The sequence below is a fragment of the Styela clava genome, chromosome 14 (assembly GCF_964204865.1).
Source record: "Styela clava chromosome 14, kaStyClav1.hap1.2, whole genome shotgun sequence".
NCBI lineage: Eukaryota > Metazoa > Chordata > Ascidiacea > Stolidobranchia > Styelidae > Styela > Styela clava.
Window position 1 is genome coordinate 12,802,244 of NC_135263.1, and position 23,073 is coordinate 12,825,316.

The window sequence follows — 23,073 nt, forward strand, 5'->3', positions numbered from 1 at the left end:
TTTTATATTGTTCAATTCTCTCACTAGCAACACTAGAGAGCAATATATTACAGTGTTTTTTCGATATCATACTCTGTGGCACATATCGAATGTAACTTAATTTTACTGCTAGTACTTTTTACAAACACTGGGTTGTTGTTTAAACCTAGAGTAGTAAACAAAGACAAACCATGTCATGTTTGAGGTATTTAAACTCATAAAAAATGCGCATGACACATAACATGAGATGATAAAACAGTGTGTTTATCGAAAATATGTAGTTCCCGCTTCTTCTCTATATTTGTTTCATTATTGAAATCATGTGATTCTGTGATTCTTTCAATCAACAAAAATCCTCAGAAGAAAAACAATGGTTTATTTTGTCGACTTAAAATTTATTAAAACTGTTGATGTTTTTTTTTTGGTTAGCGATTTTTTCACTTTTTATTTTGAAACAAATTACATTCCACAGAATGACTAAATCGGAAATTTTACGCTTTGCAATAAAAAAAAAAAAAAAACGCGAGCGGCGCAAACATTTATATTTTCAATTAGTTCTAGTTTATAGAGAAAAATATTTGGTGATTGGGAATTTCGATGACTTCGAATATGTAAGTTTGTTCGTGAGCTATCAGAACAACAACTCAGGAAGTTTTTGTAACACAATATCACGTAATTTTTATCACGTAATCTACACGTGTCTACGCGGGCGTATTTGATCAGGGCAAAAAAGTGAACCCAGTTCGTTGGGGTTCACACAAAAAATCACAATATTTTTATTGTACACGATGAAGCACTTTCATGACGTGCACTTCCACGCTGAAACATGAAGGTCATATATAGTTTTACAAAACTTGTGGGTTTTTTGTTTCACATTATTGCATTTTTGATGCCTTGCATTTAAGGATCTCTAATATCATGAACAAAAAAGTAAACATGACAACATTATATTATTTCAATCACTTGGTTTATAAGTTCAAAATATTATTAGCTATAATAGTTCACCATACATCACAAAGAATTACAATAAATAAATGCTGAATCAGCATTTCTTGGTGAAGTTCTATATTTAGCCTGACCTAAGTTTCATTTCCATGTATAAGTCTTTGCTTTCATTTATGTAACGATTGATATTTTGTAATATAATAATATATCTTGGAGTTGTGTAGTACGCTTGTGTTCGCATATTCTTATAATATTACATTATGTAATGTATTTGTTGTTTGTTGATGAACATATGCGATAAAACAAGATTCGGAGAATTTCGCTTCCGTATATAAATTTACAGTAATTAAACATACATAGCGCTGAGTATCAAACGAAGTCAAAAGGGTAAATGAGTCACAACCACACATCTTGAGATTAAAAAAAGTACAGAGCTTGCTTTTGATTATATTATCTGAGATATAACTTTATTGCTAATTCTTGCATTCTTGTTTATTTTGGGTTTTATTATCTGAATCGGCCATCTGTGCAATCAGTCAAGTGACGCGTACTTGATAAGTTTTGAAATACCTTAGTACGTAGAATACGATTTTTTTCTATATCTCACCCCTGCAATAAAATGAAATAAATATCCTCATAAAGTCCGACTCAAGTTTGATAACAATCATTAAAATAGCCCACAAAAATTCGATTTCTCAGTTCTATCCAGATAAGAAAAATGGCCGCTTCAAATTATAAACCGATTTATGTTGCACGAGTTGGGGAAATTTAGAAATGAAAAACAACTCTTCATTTTCCAATAATAAAACGTCAAATCAGATATATTTACCATAAAATCACGCAACTTCTAAAATGGGCATCTCGTATACGTTGACTAGACGGGAAACTAGACAAATTTTTCCTTTTTTTCTTGAAATTGGTATCAACTTTTGTTAGAAATATTCCATACCAACGCCCCGAGTTAAATTCTAATCACGCAGCTATTAAGACAAAGTAGCCTTCTTAGTTTCAAAGAATCCAGAATCATTAACGCAACTCATCAAACTAGAGTAGCGAATTTACTGTATCATCCACTCATATAACTGTTGACATATACGAATCACTCTAAATTGATCTCAGTTCATCTCAATACATATAGCAATGTATGTTATTCAAAATGGAATAGATTACCCATGGTACTTGATAGATCGATTTGAAGGTAAATTAATGTGAATCACGTGACAAGATCAAAATCGTCTGCTAATATTTAATAATAATAGATAGTGGCGTAATTAAATCAGTCTTGTGTGTAGAGTGCGAACAGTTTTCATATAAATGAATTTGTAATAAAAACAAAGTGGATACTGTTGAAGTAACAAAGTTGCCTGGAGCACTGCAGCGTTTTAAACTTGCTATCTGTACAACTGGTTTAACGAGAAAATTGTGAAAACGAGTGTTTAATAAACTGCCGTATGAAGTTTTGCATGTGTTGTATACTAAACACAAAACACATGATAACACCATTGTATATTTTGTACGCTAACCCATATAGCAATGTATGTTATTCAAAATGGAATAGCTTACCCATGGTACTTGATCGATTGATTTGAAAGTAAATTAATGTAAACCACGTGACAGAAGCAAAATTGTCTGCTAATATTTAATAATAATAGATACTGGCGTAATTAACCCAGTCTTGTGTGTAAAGTGATATCAGTTTTATATAAATGAATTTATAATAAAAAAATCGATACTATTGAAGTAACAAAGTCGCCTGGAGCACTGCAACGTTTTAAACTTGCTATCTATCCAACCGGTTTAACGAGAATATTGTGAAAACGAGTGTTTAATAAACTGCCGTACGAAGTTTTGCATGTGTTATATACTAAACACGAGACATACGATAATTTTCGCTAACCTTTATCTACAAAAAATGCAAATTGAAATATTCAGATATGATATGCATAAGCATCAAAATTATCGTCAAAGATTTCCTGTGTGGCTGGGCAAGGAAACTTGACTCTCCCATTGTAAAACAATTAGACACTTCCGGAGTGGATCATTGAATATTAAAACTCAGTCCTTGTCTTCGTTGGAATCTTGGAAACGAAAACGCCTTTTTGTGCACGTAATGAACCATTGAAGAATTTTCAGTACTTCAAGACAAAAAAAAGTCGATAAATTACTATGTCCCATATTTTTACAATCACCTTTGTTCCTAGGAAATCTCAATATTCCCTTTCCGTATGCCATTTGGTGTCTAAATGTCTGAGCATTGTTGTAGTTTATCAAATGGATTATCATGGGTCAGGAGCCTCGATGACCTGTAAACCCACACGCCCTCTCTCTCTCTCTCTCTCTCTCTCTCTCTCTCATGACAGTAAACGTTCTAACCAGTGACTTGTGCCAGCATTTTGAAAAAGCTATGAGGCTTAAAAACAAACCCATGATAAAAAAAAATATTTCAAAATATAAGCTATAGGTTTATATATGCGATTACTTTAGAAACAAAGTGTACATACCGATGGTTTTGCTGGATAGTTGTTGTTGTTTTTGTAGTTGTTAGTTGGGTTATTGTTGTTGTTGGAAAAATCCCCTTTTTCTTCGCAACTGAAAGTGTAAAAGTGCTTCAAATTTTCATTACACAAAAACGGATGAAGCTGCTATTTTTTTTCCAAATTCTTATATATTATCATATGTGATCCGACATTTTACCTAAAATTAGGCTGTTTCATTTTATATTCTATGGGAACACTTTATTCCGATATGCTTGACCTTTTTTGGCATTCTTGTTTACCGATCTTTTCAGCAAACCCGCTTCTCACTGCTCATATTGGTGTAAACAGCTTTGGTTATTCTAAACTAATTTTAGGTTTGTGTACAGCATCGTTATGGTCATGTAAATATAGTGTAATATTCTAGGTTTTGACATGTATCAATAAATAATTTAAAATTCACATAAATCCGATTTGCGTGGCGTTTATTTTTTTAATAATGATTATTTTTTTATCATGTAAAATAATACGCGTTGAAGTTAACAACAAATTGTGACTGCTTTACCGTACTGTGCTGTACATCTGAATGTATTATTGAATCAATATCATAAATTAATCTCGTTATGAATTTAAACAAATATCACTCGGTGCGTTTATAGGTTATTAGAAATGAATAAAAACTAGCCTGTGTATAACAGATGAAATTTTGAGTTTCATGTTAAAATGAAGAAAGACACGAATAATAACATAAAATACATAACAATTTTTTCCTAATATTGATGATGATTTGATGTCGATTCGATCGTTATTTTGGGAGCGTTTATTCACCCATAAAATTCTCGTCATGCATAGTAAATTGTCTTTTAATTAAGTAGAATTTGATAGTTTATTTTTCAATCCATAAAGCAGTATACTCTGTCACACAAGATCTTAAACGTCAATTTCTTGAATGATTTGTAATTTTTGATTGCTTGATCGAAGAAATGATGTGAAAAATAAATACTTCGAGTGAAATATTTGACAATAAATTTTCCATTATATTGTCGCATGCCAATAGACAACATTCATAAATAACGTTAATGCAAATAAAGTGAGGGAAAACAACATAATTTCTTCAAAATTGTCAAACTCAACTTGAGCCGGATAAAAAATATCGACAGCATCAAAGATATTTCTTGTTCTCAGTCTCAATTTTAAACGGTTTTAAAAGTATTTGACTGCGGTTGGTGAAGACTTTTGAACCATGTAGATGATAAGATAAGAGCAAGTGTATCAAATTTCTAAAACTAAGTTATCGTAAACACGTCTTTACTTCTTCTCACATTTCTAAATCAACTCTTTCGCTACTTTTATTACGGATACCTGAGACGGAGGAATATCTCGGTAAGAAAACAAATTTCGCGGTCATTTTTCCATACGAGTTCGTAAATTCCAACGATTGAGAGTTATTGGAATAATTGGTTTTGTCCATCTCAATTTCTGTTTTTTTTTTGTACTGATATTACATTACGTTGTAAAATATATTACTACAAAATAGTATTCTAAAAAAATCGTTTTATTTTTTAGATAAATATGTAGATTTAGCGATATCTCAAATATTCTTCATCATTTTTGTTATTATTATGTTTGTTTTTCTTTTTAGTCGTATATTTCAAAAAATCTTATCGGGTTTTCTAGTTCCTACTTTTTACCTTCATTCAATACGTTTCTGACATATGTTTGATACATGCTTATTATTTCATGTGGTCTTAAAGGTATTTATTGTGTTTAGAGCCACGAAAATGATATAATATACTGATAGAATACGATTGAAAAGTCTCGTGGCATATTTCCTGTGTATTTTTAGAAAATGCCGTGCCAGCATCGTATTATATTTTATCAATTATAGTGGCGGGTGCAATTTACTAACAATTTACTGATTTTATCTTAGGGCAGCATCAAAAAAAAAATTAGCATCTGTCAATAAATTTGGCTTTTGAGACTTTTTGTTATAAAACAAAACACACCATTCTATAATCTTTATTTGCAGACGAATGATATCATGCAGTATGTGCAATTTGTGTCCACTTGACAAAAAATTAGCGTACAATTTTCCCAACAAGTCCGACTAATGGCAGTAAATTTTCCACGTCAGTCAAATTTTGCATTCAAGTCGTATAATATAAAACATAGCTTTTACCAAAAGTCACCATATCTACAGTATTTATATGCTGACGCATGATATTATGCCATATGTTCCATTTGTGACCACCTGACAAAAAAATTGGCGTACAATTTACCCCAGCAAGTCTGACTAATGGCAGTAATTTTTTTCCGTCAGTATAAAAAATGTTACTACAACTTAAAAGGTATGTCAAATTAAAAATCGTAAGATAGTCTAAAATTCTAAAGATCAAAAATCTATAGAATATATGAAAATTGATAAACGAATGTTAAAATAATATTTTTTTAATCTCTTATCTATTATTTTAGTACAATACATTTCATACCATATATGTATGCTTCAAATTATAATGGTTGTTGATTCAAGGCTTTGATTGCTCAAAAACAAGATTTAAAGATTAGTAATGTCTCAGTAATGCCAAAAACTATTTTGATATTTCCCAGACATTTATGTAAACTTACATGAGTTTGTGCATATAAATTTAATCCTTGGTAAAAGTCTTTAAATCACACCAATTCAATAAATTGCTTGCATTATATCTTTCGATATCCCTAACTTTTTGTTCTACGAGCGCACATGTTTAAAACATTATTGTTCAAAGATTGTCAATTATCAAAATTGAAGTGTGTTAAACAAGATAAAGTTCAAAGCATATAAAGCGTCCGAGATGAAGCAGAGGTTGCAAATTCATTGCTTGAGTTTAAATATATTTTTCCGTTGCATGCAATAATTTGACATTGATTTTTGATTTTTGCCACAAACTTCTTCTTATCATTTGCTTTTTTTCTTTTTTTCTGGCTTTTTTATCTTCTTACTTTTTCGAAGCATTTCCCCATTTGAATTTTTTTTCTATTGCGTTCTCCACCCACTACCCCGTGCACTCATTTCTGTTTTCATTTATAACAATCTTGTATATCTATATGTTTTCATTATTAGATACGAAGTGGATTTATGGTTCGTTTTTTATTATGTTGTTGTTATTCTCAGTATTCTTGTTGTTGTTTTTGTGAATAACAAGACGTTTTTCTGCACCAATTGATTTGCAGTGGTTAAAGATTGTCGTTGTCGCTAGAAGGTCATTACTTTGATTTGTTTCAATAATTTCTCTGGTCGTTATGAGATTCTTTTTTCACAACGGATTTTTTTGTAATGAGGTCATCAAAATTAAAAGAAGGGAACTGCGCTGCTGCTCCGTGATCGGATTTCGTGCTCAGCAAAAGTCGGACGTTTTTTGATTGGGTACGGTAGACTTGCCAGTACTGTGAAAGATTTGATACCACAGTTGTTACCCGAAGCATTCAATATTTCAATTTACGCTGAGACCAAACGCAGAATCATTATCGTCACAGAACCTGGGGAAGCTAGGACAGTCGGCGTACCGGTACTGGTAAGTTACGGTACCGGTAGCTGTTCAACAGTTCCAGCTTCCAACCCCAATGTCTTCCCACTAATGAAGTCTCCGACATTTGATCGCAGCGATTAAAAAGAGTGATTGTTTATAATCGTTTTTAGATTACTCTAAGACACAGGTCTAATCTCTAACACAAATTTATCATTTCTGCCAATTCTTCCATTTTTGATGTCTACAGTATAAAAGAGTCATTATTGAATACTGTACATCTTAAAAACCGAAGCGTGTAATGAGATATATATCTGTGTATTCATCGCCAGTCATGACGAATTTCACGTCATAGATAATACAATACATGATATTATCTTGATTTGGGTGACTAATCTTTTTTAGTGTTCAAAGCAACTCACGTCGAAAGAAACGAATGACAAGAAGTGTAAGATAATTTGAAAACCATGTTTTACAGATTAGATCTAAAAACGGCAGTAAAGTGCTGATTTAAAATTTTGATCCTCATCATGTAGCACTAAAATAAAATGTGTAAAATGTGCTTTTAATACTTCTGAACAGTGATACAGGATCGAAAAACTAAAAACAATCGCGACATTGTTTTCAGAATATAATGAGCAGTACCTTTCAAGCGTTTAGCCAACAAAGTACTTTAAAATCTTTGAAGTTGATCCAATAGGATTACTTGTAATAACCGTAAACACAGATTGAAGCGATGTAACGAGACTAGACAAATTGTATGAAAATTTTACAGTCAATAAAACATTTTACAACCCATAATTCATACGTCAATGAATGCACCATATGTATCTGTTTCGCAGCAAATGATTTCAAAAATATAATTATTAACTCATTTTTTTAACTTTATAGAACTGTTACACTTTTTTTTAAGTTTCACTTTACAATAGGATTAAGATAAGAAAGCCAATAGCAATTACCAAACGGGATTTCGCAATTTTACACATTAGGAAATCCGGTGATTATAGATTATAACTCACAGGTAAATAAATATCATATTATGAATACAAAGTGATATATTTAAGTATTCCTTAACATCTGTGAATAACCATAAGCCGTCTCGTCTGTCTCAACAAACAATATTGGAATTATTTCCTAAAGTATGGGCGTAGCAAGTTTCGCTAAAAATCAATTCAGATAAATCTTCAAGTTAAAGCATATTTTAAATAGGCTAAATGGGTAATAATACGACGACGGCAAGTAACCTCAAGGCTAAGTAAAGTTGAGCGATTATCCATAATGTTAAGTTTCAATATTTTTTAAAATTATTTCATCTGCATCACGTCATAGCGTATTTTCACTTTATGAAATTAATATTGACCATAAGTTGCTGTTTACTGCCCAATCTGCATATATTTTATCCGAAATTTGGTATATTTTTTTTTGCATGTCTTTTGTTAGTGATATAAACAAAAATATACTTCCAATGTATATGTATGCGGTTATGAGTTACATCATATTGTACCGCAGTAATATTTATTTGATTGAGCTTAACTCGTCGGAAAAATCTGCTTTTTTACTTTAAGTCTAGGTAGATGAAACCGAATCTTATAACTCAACAAACACATTGGGGAAAAACTTTCCAGACGGTGAGATCATCAGCGTTTATCGTGCCACAATTTTTCATATATCTTGAAACATTATCTTTATCATTTCATGGTGATTTTGTAACTAAAATCGTGATTTTATTGAGTATCGTTCCTAAAATTCAATTCGACACTTAGAACCATTTTTCATCTCAATAATATATATATATATATATGTGACATCTTGCTATTTAAAAAAAAAATCTTTTTTTATTTCTTTAATTTTTTTTAAAAATATGACCATGTTTACTGACATAATAAACATTAATTAAAATTGCCCATTTAACATTTTCCTGATCCTTCTTCGGTGTTTTAGATGATTGACAGTCTTGATCGGTTGCTTGATATAATGACAAATCGAGTTGGATGTTTATGATAAGGCTGAGAACAACAACAAATACTCACACTCTTATTTGTTATGATTGCACAAAGATCTTTCATATCGCAATTTCATGACTAAGTGAAACCAATTAATTTGATTGAAAAAGTTATGACGGAATAACATGTAAGTTTATACAATTTGCAGCTTTCAATTTGAGATCGTGATATCTTATAATTTTATTGATAATATTTGTACACTCAAAAAATTTTCATCCGGTGCAGGTCATATTGTGGTCAATATAACAAACGTCGAAACAAATATATAATTTAAATGTAGTAGCTTGTTATAACTCAGATATTTTAGACTGTACCGTGAAATGACTAATAACAATATCATAATATCTTCAAACATTGCCGAATATGAAAATTTATTTTGTACACGAACGGATGTACAATCATAAGGAGAATGGCTTGTACCTATTTATATTTTTCTTACATACCATTCATATTTTTTAGTTATCATAACTACCAGTTTTATTGGAATATTTTTGTTTAAAATCTCATACTTTAAAAATAATGTTATATTTATGTAACAGTTCTTAACATAAATATTCAAAGCATATAAATTCAACTATTGAGAAAGTATACCGTTCCACATACATAGCTAAAGCATACAAACGTGTCGCCGTTTTGGTGACATTTTCCTATTACATATATCTAAATTAGCTATCTATTCTATCAGTATCGTTTAAAATGATTCTCATGTTTGCAATCATCTTACATAGATTTTACAAGAGAGGGAGAAAACTACAGAAACACTTTTAAATGTTTGATTAGGGCAAAAAGATGAATTTTTTGAAAGTAAGAACGTGTTCAACAACGATAACCAATATTTATTTAAATCAGTAACTTTTATCGATAAAACAGCTCAATCTATTCAGATATTAGTACTTGTCACTAAAAAGTTATATCATATTTATAAGCTTATTTTCATGTTTCAGTGTCAAACTTTTCGATAAAACTGATGGCACATACAAGAACAGAATCATTAAGATATTGGGTTTATTCAAATGTGGAATGGACTTCGTACTTAGTTTGTTTCATTGATCGCATCCACCTCACAGAACAAACTTCAATGCAGGCATCTTTGATAAATCATTTGTGACGAACAATGCTTTTCATTCAGTGTATCATGGTAGGCTAATTATAATGCACAGAAATCTACTGTATCATGTATAATACTCGTGCTTTGTGCTTTGTAATAAAGTTTCACCCAAATGACCAGAATATAATTTATATGTTAAATAGCATGGCTTAATAGGCCACAAAGTATTACTTTCGCTTGTAATTATAAATTCAACCCTATAATTGTAGGTGTTTGAAATGTTTTGCCAGCGACCAATATTGCGGTTTATTTTTAGTACAATCGGTGAGAAAAATTTAAAAAATAATATACAGTAGTATAACAAGCATGTGTATTGTCTATTCAGTCAAACATGATTGCACCTAAATAGTTCTTTGATCCTAAGATTAAAAATAAATTTGATAATTTTGAAATCTTGGTGGGAAATTTTTTGAACTTACATTTTATGTATATGTACATTTTTGTATTCGACAAACGAAAATTATCTGTCGTAGGGTACAAAAGCGAAGTAAATTATACAGCTCCAGGTGATATAACAACTACCTAAATTCTTTGCCTTGAATTGTGAAGATTTTGTCGTGATAAACATGACCAATATTAAGATGTTTTAAAGCTTATTTCTTGTTCGTATAGATCTTAAGATAATTTCTGTCTGTTTTGGGCGGATCCTCAAATTGAACGTAAATATCCGTATTGTGGTTATATTTGTTTAGGTGAGCAGTTTTCGATAGCTTGTTGAAGGGTCTTTGTTGTTGCACGTTTTCTGACGTTGCAATTTTGATTTACCTTATTTTGGAAATATGGGTCGTCAAACCATTTAGAAAATTTTATGAAAAAAGTATATCACTATGATTGTAAAAATTTGTAATATTGTTTATAACATACATATCTTCCATTATGAATACAATTAAATCGGTGGTGTTTTAATAAAAAATATATGCATGAATTAAAATTCGGAAGATAATGAAATACAATTCGTAGGCTAAGCTTAGATGCTTTTTCAGTGTGTATACTTGACAAATTGAAAATTAAATTAATTTCAATTAAGTCATTCAAAGTTCAAACCGTAATAATAAAGAAAAATCTCCCATATAAAACCACTGAAACAATGCTTCAACAGTGCAAAAATTGCCTACTTTGCACTTTACAAATAAAATATGTCACGCTTCGTATTTGAGTTCATTTGAACCTTTTATTTGGTCGAATCATACCGCTTAAAGTAGATAAAGTGATTTACTTTGTAAATAAATAAAAATATAATTTTTAATACGATTACCAATGATGTGATATTTTTGATGATAGACGATTTAATAGGGATATTATTCATCACTTTAACAATGATTGGATAGGAAGGCCATACATGGACGATCATCTTAATTTACTATAATGTGTTGGCAAGATGAATAACTGTTAAATGTCTATTTTTTTGTGCATTTATGTTGTGTTTTTAAAATGATCGCTTTCGATACGTGACCTGAAACTTGTATTTTTAGATAAACCGATTACGGGTAATGTTGGACAACTCATACAGGGAATTATATCCGGCTTATATACACAAGACCCCAGAGTTTTTTTGCTGTTACTCTCAATTAATACAACGATACAATCACGGCAAGGAAATGGTTGACTTGAAAACAATCAATGACTCACCAAGATAATCAACGGTGAAAATAAGCCAAGACGGAAAATTTCATTAGGATCAAATGTTTTTAAAAGAAAAGTTTAAAATTACATACGTTTTCGGTATTTCCATATTTTGATTGATCGCGTGGAGTTATTGACACGTTACTTTAATCATGTATAAAAACAAATTGACAGATAAAAAACATTTTATTTGAATATTAGACTTCATTTATAGGATAAATATTCACAATAGTTTGAGAACAAAATCTATTGGGAGGCTACTTAGGCAAAGACAGCTATATCTAATAGGCTTTCATCAAATCGGAGAATTAGTTTTTCTCAGAAAAGCTTCTTTTATTATAAGATCATCTGCTTAGCTAGTAGGCAATTATGACAATCATTATGGTCGGATGATTTTTCCCACATCAAGCGTGCTTGCATTCTCAAGTATAGTAGCGTTTTTGCGTGTATTCTCGAGTTCAAGTCTCGAAGTTTCGCATACTGGCTTTATTACTCTATTACTTTTCTAAAGTAAAGTTTTATTTTTCACAACTGGGTTAAAGTTTAATGAGAAATAAATGCTTGGTAAATTGAACATTCTTGAATTGATCAAGATTTCTGTTTCAATACTTATCATTATAAAAGTATGCAGTTTAAATAAATTAACGAAAGGTGTTAAGTACCGGAAATAAAATTTTTACATATACTTACAACACAAGTACTTAATGATGTTTTAAACGTTTCTCACAAGTATTTTCCTCTGTGCCGTTTTTTATGTAAAATTCAGGAAATTGACAAGAAACGTAGAATTTTTTTTCAATTTTTGGCAATGTTTTCCAATTGTTGATTTCAAACCTATGTAGTGCACAAATTATGAAGATATTTATATTCATTACATATTACAATCTAATATTTAAATTAATAAATTACAAGACACAAATTAGTCACTCAAATATGTTTTTCTCATCACCACGTATGTCTTGTGATATAAATGCAGTAATTATAAGTTTTGCACACACTTCAAAAAGATGGATTCTATAAATTAACAATGATACAAATGGGTACATAAATAATTTCTAGATTTTATCTATATATATATTTGGTTTGAATTTCAGTAAAATTTGAGTCACATTTAAAATTTTGTGATAAAGTGTGTAACATTTAGCTAACTGATATCATTAATTAAAATAATTGCTATGAACTAACTAACACATAATACCATATTTTGTACTACAAACATTGCACTAATTGTTTGACATGACAAGGTCATTGTTGAGGTCAAACAACATATAATTGATTTCTCACCAATGAACCAACCAGGATAGCTTTGCGATCAACACAAATTAAAGACTGGCCTTTGGGCAAGCTTGCACTGATACAAATATGACCAAGATACTTTATGTCAATCAAAACATCTGTACGGTAGCAGAAGACTCGCTTATGTCCTTACTGATTGCCGTATACACCAGTTACTTTATTTAAATAACACTGAAACGGTGAGTTTTTTTTTTGTATAAGTAACTTTATATTGAAATGAAATAATTCACACTTATTCAAAGTATGGATCTGGTATAATAAATGAGAAGTTTTAGGAAATTGAAAACACCAACTTTCAAAATATTTTTTTTTCATTCTAAGGATGAAAGGCTCAAAATGCGAAGAGAAGTAAAGCTGTGCTCGATTTTTGTTTTATGCGTTTGCATCAGAGTATGTCGTGGATTGAAGCCTTTTCAGCTGAGATACAAAATAAGTAAAGCCCATTGTTCACCAGGTGAGAATTGGAATATTTACAAAGTTTAATTCAATTTCAATTCGATTTTTTTTACTTTAAATGTGATTATAGTTTTAAAACTCAACCACAACGCTTATTGTGTAAATTAAAAAGATTAAAACAAAATGACTTCATTTAAAAAAATGTTCTAACATTTATACATTGTGTAGTTTTAAAAAAAATTTTCATCACGAAAATAAATAACTAAAATATCGTTAATGTTACATTTTTTTTCAGTGCAAGGATTTGAAAATCATATTTTGCCATGTTACGATTTTCAAACAAAAAAACTGGTCGACCCGAGTGATTGCAGTTTGAAGAAAAATAAGCATTGCTGCATGTATAATTGCCGATGCATCATCAGAGGAGGTATGATTATATTATCAGATTATATTAAAACACTATTGAAAAACCCATATATTCAAGTTTGAGCCAACTAAATGAAAAATACCAAAATTATGACAATTTTGAGACGAAGCTAATATATTTTGCAAATGCTTCAATTTATATATAGTTTGAATGTTTGTCAGTTAGCAATTTAATAATGTGTATAGTAAAAATTAACATACTAATATAAATGACACGATTATTCAAATTAGACCCGGTTTAGTAAATATCATATTAGTTTTATTATCTTATTTTTGAAGTAAAAAAGTAATAAAGATTATGATTACGTTTTTTGCGTGGTTGCACATCAGGATATCATAATCAAAGAAAATTAGAAAACGTCTATATTAACTGTTTTTGACCTTTAAGCTTATTGAGAAGTATTCTAAAATATATTTTGTTGGCAAATATTAGTTTGGTGAACGTGATATGGTAAACGCATGTTTACTTGTACATTGGGGATTACAATAATATGTTTATACTTACTGTAAATAAACCACATTTTACCAAGTATATGATTAGTAGCATTTTCTTATAATAATATAATCAAGAAAACAAAAAAGAGATCTTCTTAAATGCATAAAATAAACTATCAGGTACCTAAATTAAAGACCTTATTGTTCTAGAATTGTTGGTATTGGATAAAAATACAGACATTAGTTAAATATTAGTTTATTTTTAATTTTTTTTTTTAATTTTTTAAAATTATACATTTTAGTTAGCTTACTCTTTAATTTTTTTCAGCTGGAACAGTGGACATTCCAGAAGCTTATCGACTACGTAATAACAAATTGATCTCTCAGTTCAATTTAATCAAAGGTTGTGTGACTAATGTAGAATTGTCAGACAACAAAAGTAATTCCTCTGCCTTTGCTACAACATTACCAAAAAACAAACAAAGTACAACGCCAGCGAACGAAAGTACAAGGGCGTCAACGACAACAACAACGCCAACATACTTTTCATTCGAGGTAGCCTCTGTACAACCTTCAACTTTGTCAACAAAAGAAAGCAGGCGTTTGACAACAATTTCCGTTTCTACGAAAATGAAAAACAAATCAACACCACTAAAAAAACGCCCAACCCCGCGCAAAACGTTTTCTCAAATTGCATCTAAAGCCAGTTTAGGAAAAAAACCGAAAAACCAGAAAGATCCATCAAGGGTCAAAATAAGTGCAACTAAAGCATCCACGATAAAGTCTAAAATCAAACAGCCAATGGCTCGGAAGGGCCTAAAGCGCCAAGCACATCCAAAAAGACCAAGCAATCGCAAGCCAAATCAATATAACAAACCACTGAAGTTGTCGTCACAAACACCCAGTCATGGTAGAGGAACAAAGAAAGATTTTCAAAAAACTACACCAACTGCAGCCACCAAAATACGTAAAGTTAAGCCTACAAAGAAAACCAATCATCCTTGTACAACAACGAGAAGGAACCAGCAAAGTTTTTCGTTTAACTTTTTCTCGCGCATGGCAAATATTCTAAACGGAATTGGATTTAACTACGAAGTAGAGCCAAATGATGATTGTTGATTGAGCCCAATGAAAAAGTTTTTATATTTAATGTTTTTTTTTCAAGGTGAACTTTTATCTATGCATTTTATGTTTGGATAAATACAATTTTATCTAAAGACAAACCATGTTTTTTTTTTATATACATCATTGATCAGTCAGAAAACAGTTTTGTTCAGAGACAAGTTACGGTCTTTACAGTTAATAGAAAAATGTTTCAGAAGAATTAAAAATCTTTTCTCTGAAGTTGGATTTCAATGATGTCTTAAATTTATCACTATTTAATATTATCCTTGGTCAAAAAATATGCTTGATAATCGTTTCAAAAATCTTGTATAGGTCATAATTACAATTCCTAATTTGAATACAACATTCAACAGAAAACAAAATTCTATAAATTAGACATGGGCTGATAAATATATTAAAAATAGTGTTCAAATTTTATGATTAGAAATTGACGTATTAAAGAATGTATTTCGAAGAAAATAAAAGCTGAAACGTTTCGGTCTTAAGTAGTTTTAACGAAATTCTGCTTTCAAAGGTCAAGGACACTTATCGTAAAAGTCTAGACATTTTTGAGAACATTTATATTAGAAAGATTTTCGTCACGATTGTTGTCTACTTTTAAAACTTCTATTTATTTTATACACATAGGTACAAAGTGTTGTGACGTCATACGTTTGATATTTTTAAAAACGCCACATGTAATTTATTTATAAAGTGCTGTTTTCTAATTTAAAAACATTATGACGCATTTATGATAAGATTACCACAATTAAGATGAATTCAAGTCGAAGAGCAAAATCTTACATTATTTGTATTTGTTTTACACATTAATAAACGTCACTATGACGTCGTTAAATTGCAATTGAAACAGTGAGATTATTTTTTAGATTATTTTTATTATAGAAATAAACTAAATGGTTATATTTCAAATACCCAGCAATGATGAACAGAATAAAAAATAAAATAAAGGGAACATGAAGTGCTCAACTTAAAAGTATATATATTATGCAATCGTCCATTATATAAATACATTTTTTACTTGTATGTCTTTGGCTAAATAATCTCTGGCACATATATGCAATAATTGCTATTGCGAAACCAAAGAGCAATGGTCAAATAATTGGACACGAAGTAACTTACCATACCTAGTCTACAGGCCTTAACTGGTATCGAAAAACTTCCGACTTTCGTGTATCACGAGTTCACAAAATCAAAATTAAAGATAGCCGTCATACTTGACGGAATAAAAACCGTATTCCCATGTATAAAAATTGAACAGCGAAAATTTTGGGTAAAATATCAAATGTCATATGATTAATAGAAAAGTTAGGAACAAATAAAAGTAATAGCACAACAATAATATTTAACCACTGAAAATGTCATAGCATCTGGTCCAGTAGTTATAAAAACAATTTAGAAGCAAAATACTGAAAAGGAAATTAAGATAGGAAAAATAAGCTGATATAAAACTCTTTGCAAGATATTAAATGAAATTTATAAAGTTAAAACATATATACATATTTATTTATCAATCACCGTATTTTTCTTTGAACATCAAAATAAACGTTTTTTGCACTAACATGAATAGTTACAAATGATACATTTTTCAATATCAAATTCAATCAAGAGGCAAAGAATTAAAAATATTCTCGATTTGAGATCATCACATTCATAACTATGATATCACATTTCTTACAATTAATTTGCGTATGTTTATTGTTTGGAAAAAAAAACTGTGAAATAAGAAATTATGTAATACAATGGTATTCTATTTTCACGTCAAACCTTTTCCTGTTCTATTTTTAAACGAGATATAACGTACTGCTCTAGGCAGAAAAGACAAACTAGAGCGATCATAGTTTCAAGATTTATTTTAATCGAATAGAATTACGTCAGTATGACGTTGTTGAGTGCAATGACGAATTGTCAAAAATAATTTGTAATATTCAAATATAAAATTTGCTTCAAATTCACATGGAAGATGTTAAGCATATTTCAATATTGGTTCTTTGTGAAAAGTCGAGACAATGTTAGGTATAAAAACGCCCTAAAACTTATGACAGTTAAAACAAAATTGTAAAAAGAAAGATTACCTCCATCGTTGTACTGTTACTTCTTCATCAAAGTGATTACATTTACCTTACACGATATTTTTGAAACCCTTTTTGACAGAAAGTTACAGCAGAACCAAGCATAAATTGGTGGTATTGGAAGCTAAAAATGACACGTATTTATTCTTATTTTTAGTAATTGCAATGGGAAATCCAAACGGATTGATCATTGCAGAGTAACACAAATTACCAAAAATTGTTTCATCAAAAAAGAATTCTTTGATGCAGCTACGGATGCCAGAATATGTACATTGGTCTCATTGTCAAAAGAAGAATTGCAGGGAAGAAATGAAAACAATAAAGCAACAAGAAATGATTTTATTAAAAAAATAAAAGTAATCGTAATCAAAAAATATTAAAGAAGTCTGTTAAAATATAACTTCAAAGAGAAATCAAACAAAAATACTTTGAAGGCTTTTCAACAAATTGTTTATTACCGAATCATCAGTCAAAAAAGATTTTTACAAAATACCTAGCAACTCACGAAGCCCAGACATCTCTTTGAAATTTTATTGCCTATTCAAAAGCATAAACGTAGAGATTAATTGTAGTAGTCATTGTAACTGATTTCTACGTTTAGCACCTTACTCAATACTTTGACGATATTGATAATTGCTGAAAATACCAAGATCAATCAATTAATCTAACATTAATCTATCTCTGAATTTTTCCGTTTACAAAAATATTTCAACTTCATTTCGAATAATGCTTCAAACTCAAGCTTATGTTTAAAATATCAGTCTCATTTATAAGCTAATATTTTAACCCGGCACCATATCTATTACAAATAAATCAGTTTTGGACACAAAGTGGAACTATTGATCGTTTCGTTATTTTTATGTTGTTATACTTATAAATCGCGTTTTTCTTTACCAACTGGACCAATTGCTTTGAAATTTTCAGTGGTTAAAGATTAAATTTTTGCTAGAAACTATTATTTTTATTTATTTCAAAGATTTCGATGATCTCTGAAATTTGTTTTTTTTTGTGTGTGATGACGTCACCAAAATTAAAAATTGCGCGTCTTGTGGCGGCTCCGTTTCGCGTAAGTTGATAAATGGCGGCCAGCTGCGGTATGGTAACGGTAGTCTGCTGTGACAGACATTACATACCAGTACTACTTCGTTTTGGCCATCATGTCCATTTATTTGTACATCGCTCTCTTGTTTAAAGAATAGTCACAAGCTCTATTCTATATAACCTATAGAGCATGACATGTGTATAATAAGCATTACTGTTTCGCTTGAAATCAATGACGAAAAGAAATACCTGAGGTGAATAAAATAACACTGGATACTCTGTATTCATATTTATTATGAAATATAAATTGCTACGAATCAGATCACGTTCTATAATCAGGTATGTTTAACAACAACTTTGATCAATTCAGAATACAATATCGAAAACATTGAAATAAAATAACAAATAAAAGAAATAGAATAAATAGGAGGAAAAAGACGATGTCTAAATGTAATAATTCAATATTATTCATTTTTTTTTTCAAAAATTCTGCTGCGTGCTAATCAATTACAAGAATCATTTTTCACAACGTTTGAGTTGAAACCAAATTAATCCATCATAAAAGAAAGTCGAGGAAAGAACCCTAAAGAAAATAAAAGTTTTGTTTTTTTCTCAACGCAAGGCTTCTTTCTTGGCTTCATGTGAGAAGTATATGTTTTTTTATCCGTTAATTTTTCTTTGCTAAGTTGTTTTGAAAATTTATTCTTGGCAGACGACTTTGTTACAGATGGCTTATTACCACTTGGTATTGGCGGTTTTTGTTTGATTATTTTTTGTTATGTGACCTCTTAGCTTTTATTGCCGATTTTCACCTTGGACTACTATTGCCGACAATCCAACGTAAGTTCGCATGTCAATATAGGTTTTAGGCACAATTCGTAATTTCATTCACATCATTGGCGTCATAGTGACGTATTTTTCGTAATCCCTAACAAACTATACTCAAAGAAATATCATTACTTAATGCTCTCAAAGAATCGACACACTGACCTAATCGCTGTTGCCACGATTAAACGTCATAGCAAGGTAAAAATAGAACTAGATTAGGTCGATAGATTGAGTTTTTTACGTAATAACTCGTCTACGACAAGGTTTAATTCAATTTTCTTATAAATTAAATATAGAAACATAAAGATCAAATGAGACATAAAATTTTCGAATTACATAAACAAGACTTTATTTGTTAGTATTCATCCTCCTTTATTTAATTGTGATTAAAATGATTTTTTACGTTAATGAGTTAATGGCGTTATCAGAAATATCTCCATATAAAATATAATTATAATGGTGATTAGGACGGGATAAGATTAAAACCTTAACTCTCATTTAATTAAGCAATATTCTTCTCAGAGCATATTTTGAAGTTAGATTCCGCTTTCATTGAATTCCACTACATTTTTTTATTTTTTTATTAAAAGTGAAAAGATTGTGAATTTAACATATATTCAATTCAAATACGTCTGCTTGATATTCTAATTTTTTCCAAATTCACTCACATTTATTATTATTAAAATTATATATGTTGTTCATTTAAAGTGTAAACATATGCATGTTATCATTGATTATTTCCTACTTGGTATTCAAAATTTATAATGCAAAAATTGGAAAAAAAATTATAAATGTAATCATTTTTAGTATTATTTCACCAGGCACATATTATGGAATGCGACTACTGTACTATGCAACAAAATCATTTTTTACTAAAATCTGAATTATTGCCACGACTAGCCACAAAAAATGGATAACCAGGGTATAAATTGTAGCTGGCTTTATTGTTCAAATTTTACTTAAAAAAATATTATAACTTAAAATAATGATGCAAACAAATTATGACTTTTAAATGAAAAACGAAGCATTTAAACATGTTTATATAAATTATATTCTTCTCAGCAAACTATTTACAAAATAATATTTATTTGAACAACTTTTTATTGAATTATTGCTGCACAAAACGGGATTGAAGTACAATGTGCCTGCAGGAAATTTAGCTAAATTGGTTATCATGTAGCCCCAATATAAAATTGAAATACGTAGAATTCATGAAAACGAAAAATATCGTATAAAATTATAAATACACAGAATAAATGATAAATTCATGCTTTATTCAAATGTACAATTTAAACTGTTATAGAATATAGATTACAATTAATATATGAACAAGTAATGAATAAAAAACATATTTATTCGTATATTCATATTTTTAATATATTTCCCAGGTGTAATTCGGATATCAGATTTTACCAATAGAAGATTGGACATGTTCTATGTATGTAGGATTTTGGTCGAGATTATGGGTGCGCAACTATCAGGATGACTAAAAATGTATCGACTATAAAATAGCTAAGAATTGGCTCAGTTGACGGGTTATTCGACTACTTAAAATATCGATTTTATATCACATATTTATTTATTCAACATTGCAAAATATTTAATTGATAATATTTTTTCCGTAAATGCTTGTTCACAATATCAAAAGCATAAAAAATCATATTGCTTTTGTAAAACACTACTTTATGAATTTTATTGGAATATTTTGCGAAGTAAATATGTATATGAAATTCATTATCATCATTCATCATCCAAGTCCGCAAGTTAATACGTAAATGGTGAACTTTCTCAAGAATTTTTATTTCCTGTAGGTTTTCGTCCACATATATTGACGTAAATGAATCAATCCTCATTGAGCTTGCTTGCAATTAACTACTGCTCTTCTTATACACAACAGTAATTTGGTTATATTTTTAAACTTGTAATGATGTATTCACGAAGGATCATTGTGGAGAAACATTGAATCGTATTATAATTTAGTGTAATTTTAATTGCTGTGAACGGATGGAAAATGTCAATATAAACATGTAATATCACATTAAATTTGGAATAATGAACAGTGTTTTACTAAAAAGTGAAACATTAAAATAAATTCAAAAATCGAATAGGAACAATTGTACTGAATAGAGATGAACTGAAATGCCAATATTAATTTCAATGGCTATATGTGGATACTTTTGTGTACGTTATATTTAAGATATTTTATAGATAGATAAAATAAAATACAGATAAATAAAATCCATAAGCGTATGTTAATTAAAACCACACCATTTTAATGTACCTTCTTCGTGTTTGTTAAATATATCGACGACAAGTTTTTAATTCGATATAGCCATCTTTAACTTATCAGTTGTTTTGTGTGATGAAGCACTAGCCTCATTTCAGAATGAATTAATAAACTCTTCAACGGTTATAAAGTTTTAATAATTTTATAACTTTGAAATGGTAAATAACAGTAAACTGGGACGTTCAAAGGAATCATTAATATTGCTATGGTAATTTTCTACTGAAAAAGTTTCATAAAAATTTTGGAGATATTTTTGAAATTCATGAAAGGGTTGATTATAGTCGATAGGATAATAATGACGTAACTTATAGGACGATTTGCAATTGTCGGAAAAAGATAAGAGTTGATTATTACTGATATTAAATTTGTTTACTCTTAAATATTAGGCCTACGTCATACCCAATAAGCTGTGAACTTTCCTTAGATGACTCTTGTTTTGGACTAAACTTTTCTTAAAAATGAACAATGCGTTCAACCTACATTTAGATATGTGACAAGTATGATTTACTTTTAATAAAGTTTGAAATTACTCGAACAAGACAACTTAACTTAATTATAACATTTTCGGTCAGGATTAGTGAAACGTATTCTGTTTTCAAAGATATGAGTATATTTCCACTTAAACATGAAGTAGTATAATAGTAGATGTGAATAAAGCATTGACTTTGACAAAACAATATTAAAGCAAGAAACTAATAAAAATATGCAAAATTAACAACATAGAGAAGTGTGAAGAGAGCAAGTCATACAGGCTCAAATGATAATTTTTGTCTTTTCGTTGTTCCACTTCTGCAAATTTCATAGTAAACACTACGAAATTATAGTATAAGCATTACTTCTAATATTCTTCAACAATTTACAAGTAATATGCAATTTTCTAATGCTAATATTCCAAATTTTATTCAATTAAATACATTTTTGTGATAAAAAGATTTTTAATTTTTTGGCATAATGTCTAAAAATGTTCAAAAAATATTAAACAATTTTAATTCCACTGAAATCGTTTTTGTCACTTCATTTATGACAAAATAAACAGCTTCTGATTCTTCGAAACTGACAATTTTTCTATTATAAATAGATGACATTTGACGAGATTATATTAAATAATCCGTATAAATGTCAAGAAATTTAAAAATCATAAAGTTACAACTTTTGTTTAAGTAAGGCGTAACTTAATATTATAGATGATTATAACAATGTGAAAGTTTAAAAGTGTATTTACGTAGGTTAAAAGATAACAATTTTGTTGTAATTGAGATTACAACTTTGTCAAAATAATCTTGTATTTATTTTTTAATCACGAAGCAATGACAATTCCGACGTGAGGGTGCAGTGCATCCGTGACTCATGTATATCGTGGAACTTTTAAAGTCGACGTAAAAGTAAACATGTTATAATTGTGAAAATAAGAATATTTGAAATGATTCTATTATCTGTTAAATTTTAGATTCAAATTTTTTTTTTCTGTTTCATAGTATTGTCTTTGTAGATATTTCTTTATGTAGTTTATTACATTTTTCCCAACTTTTTCGAAT

General features: G+C 29.5%; 1 protein-coding gene across 1 annotated transcript; it reads left to right on the forward strand.

Moving 5' to 3' along the window:
- The first annotated feature begins 12,975 nt into the window (after positions 1 to 12,975).
- On the forward strand, positions 12,976 to 15,411 carry LOC120341535 (uncharacterized). Its single transcript, XM_039410064.2, has 4 exons — positions 12,976 to 13,110; positions 13,253 to 13,385; positions 13,623 to 13,754; positions 14,517 to 15,411. The coding sequence occupies exons 2-4, from the start codon at positions 13,268 to 13,270 to the stop codon at positions 15,305 to 15,307; spliced, it is 1,041 nt and encodes a 346-aa protein (XP_039265998.2). The 5' UTR covers positions 12,976 to 13,110; positions 13,253 to 13,267; the 3' UTR covers positions 15,308 to 15,411.
- Positions 15,412 to 23,073: the final 7,662 nt, after the last annotated feature.

Coding starts and splice junctions, on each gene's coding strand:
- LOC120341535 (XM_039410064.2), top strand. CDS start 13,268: ATGCGAAGAGAAGTAAAGCTGTGCTCGATTTTTGTTTTATGCGTTTGC. Junction 13,386..13,622: donor TAAAGCCCATTGTTCACCAG/GTGAGAATTGGA, acceptor ATTTTTTTTCAG/TGCAAGGATTTGAAAATCAT. Junction 13,755..14,516: donor CCGATGCATCATCAGAGGAG/GTATGATTATAT, acceptor AATTTTTTTCAG/CTGGAACAGTGGACATTCCA.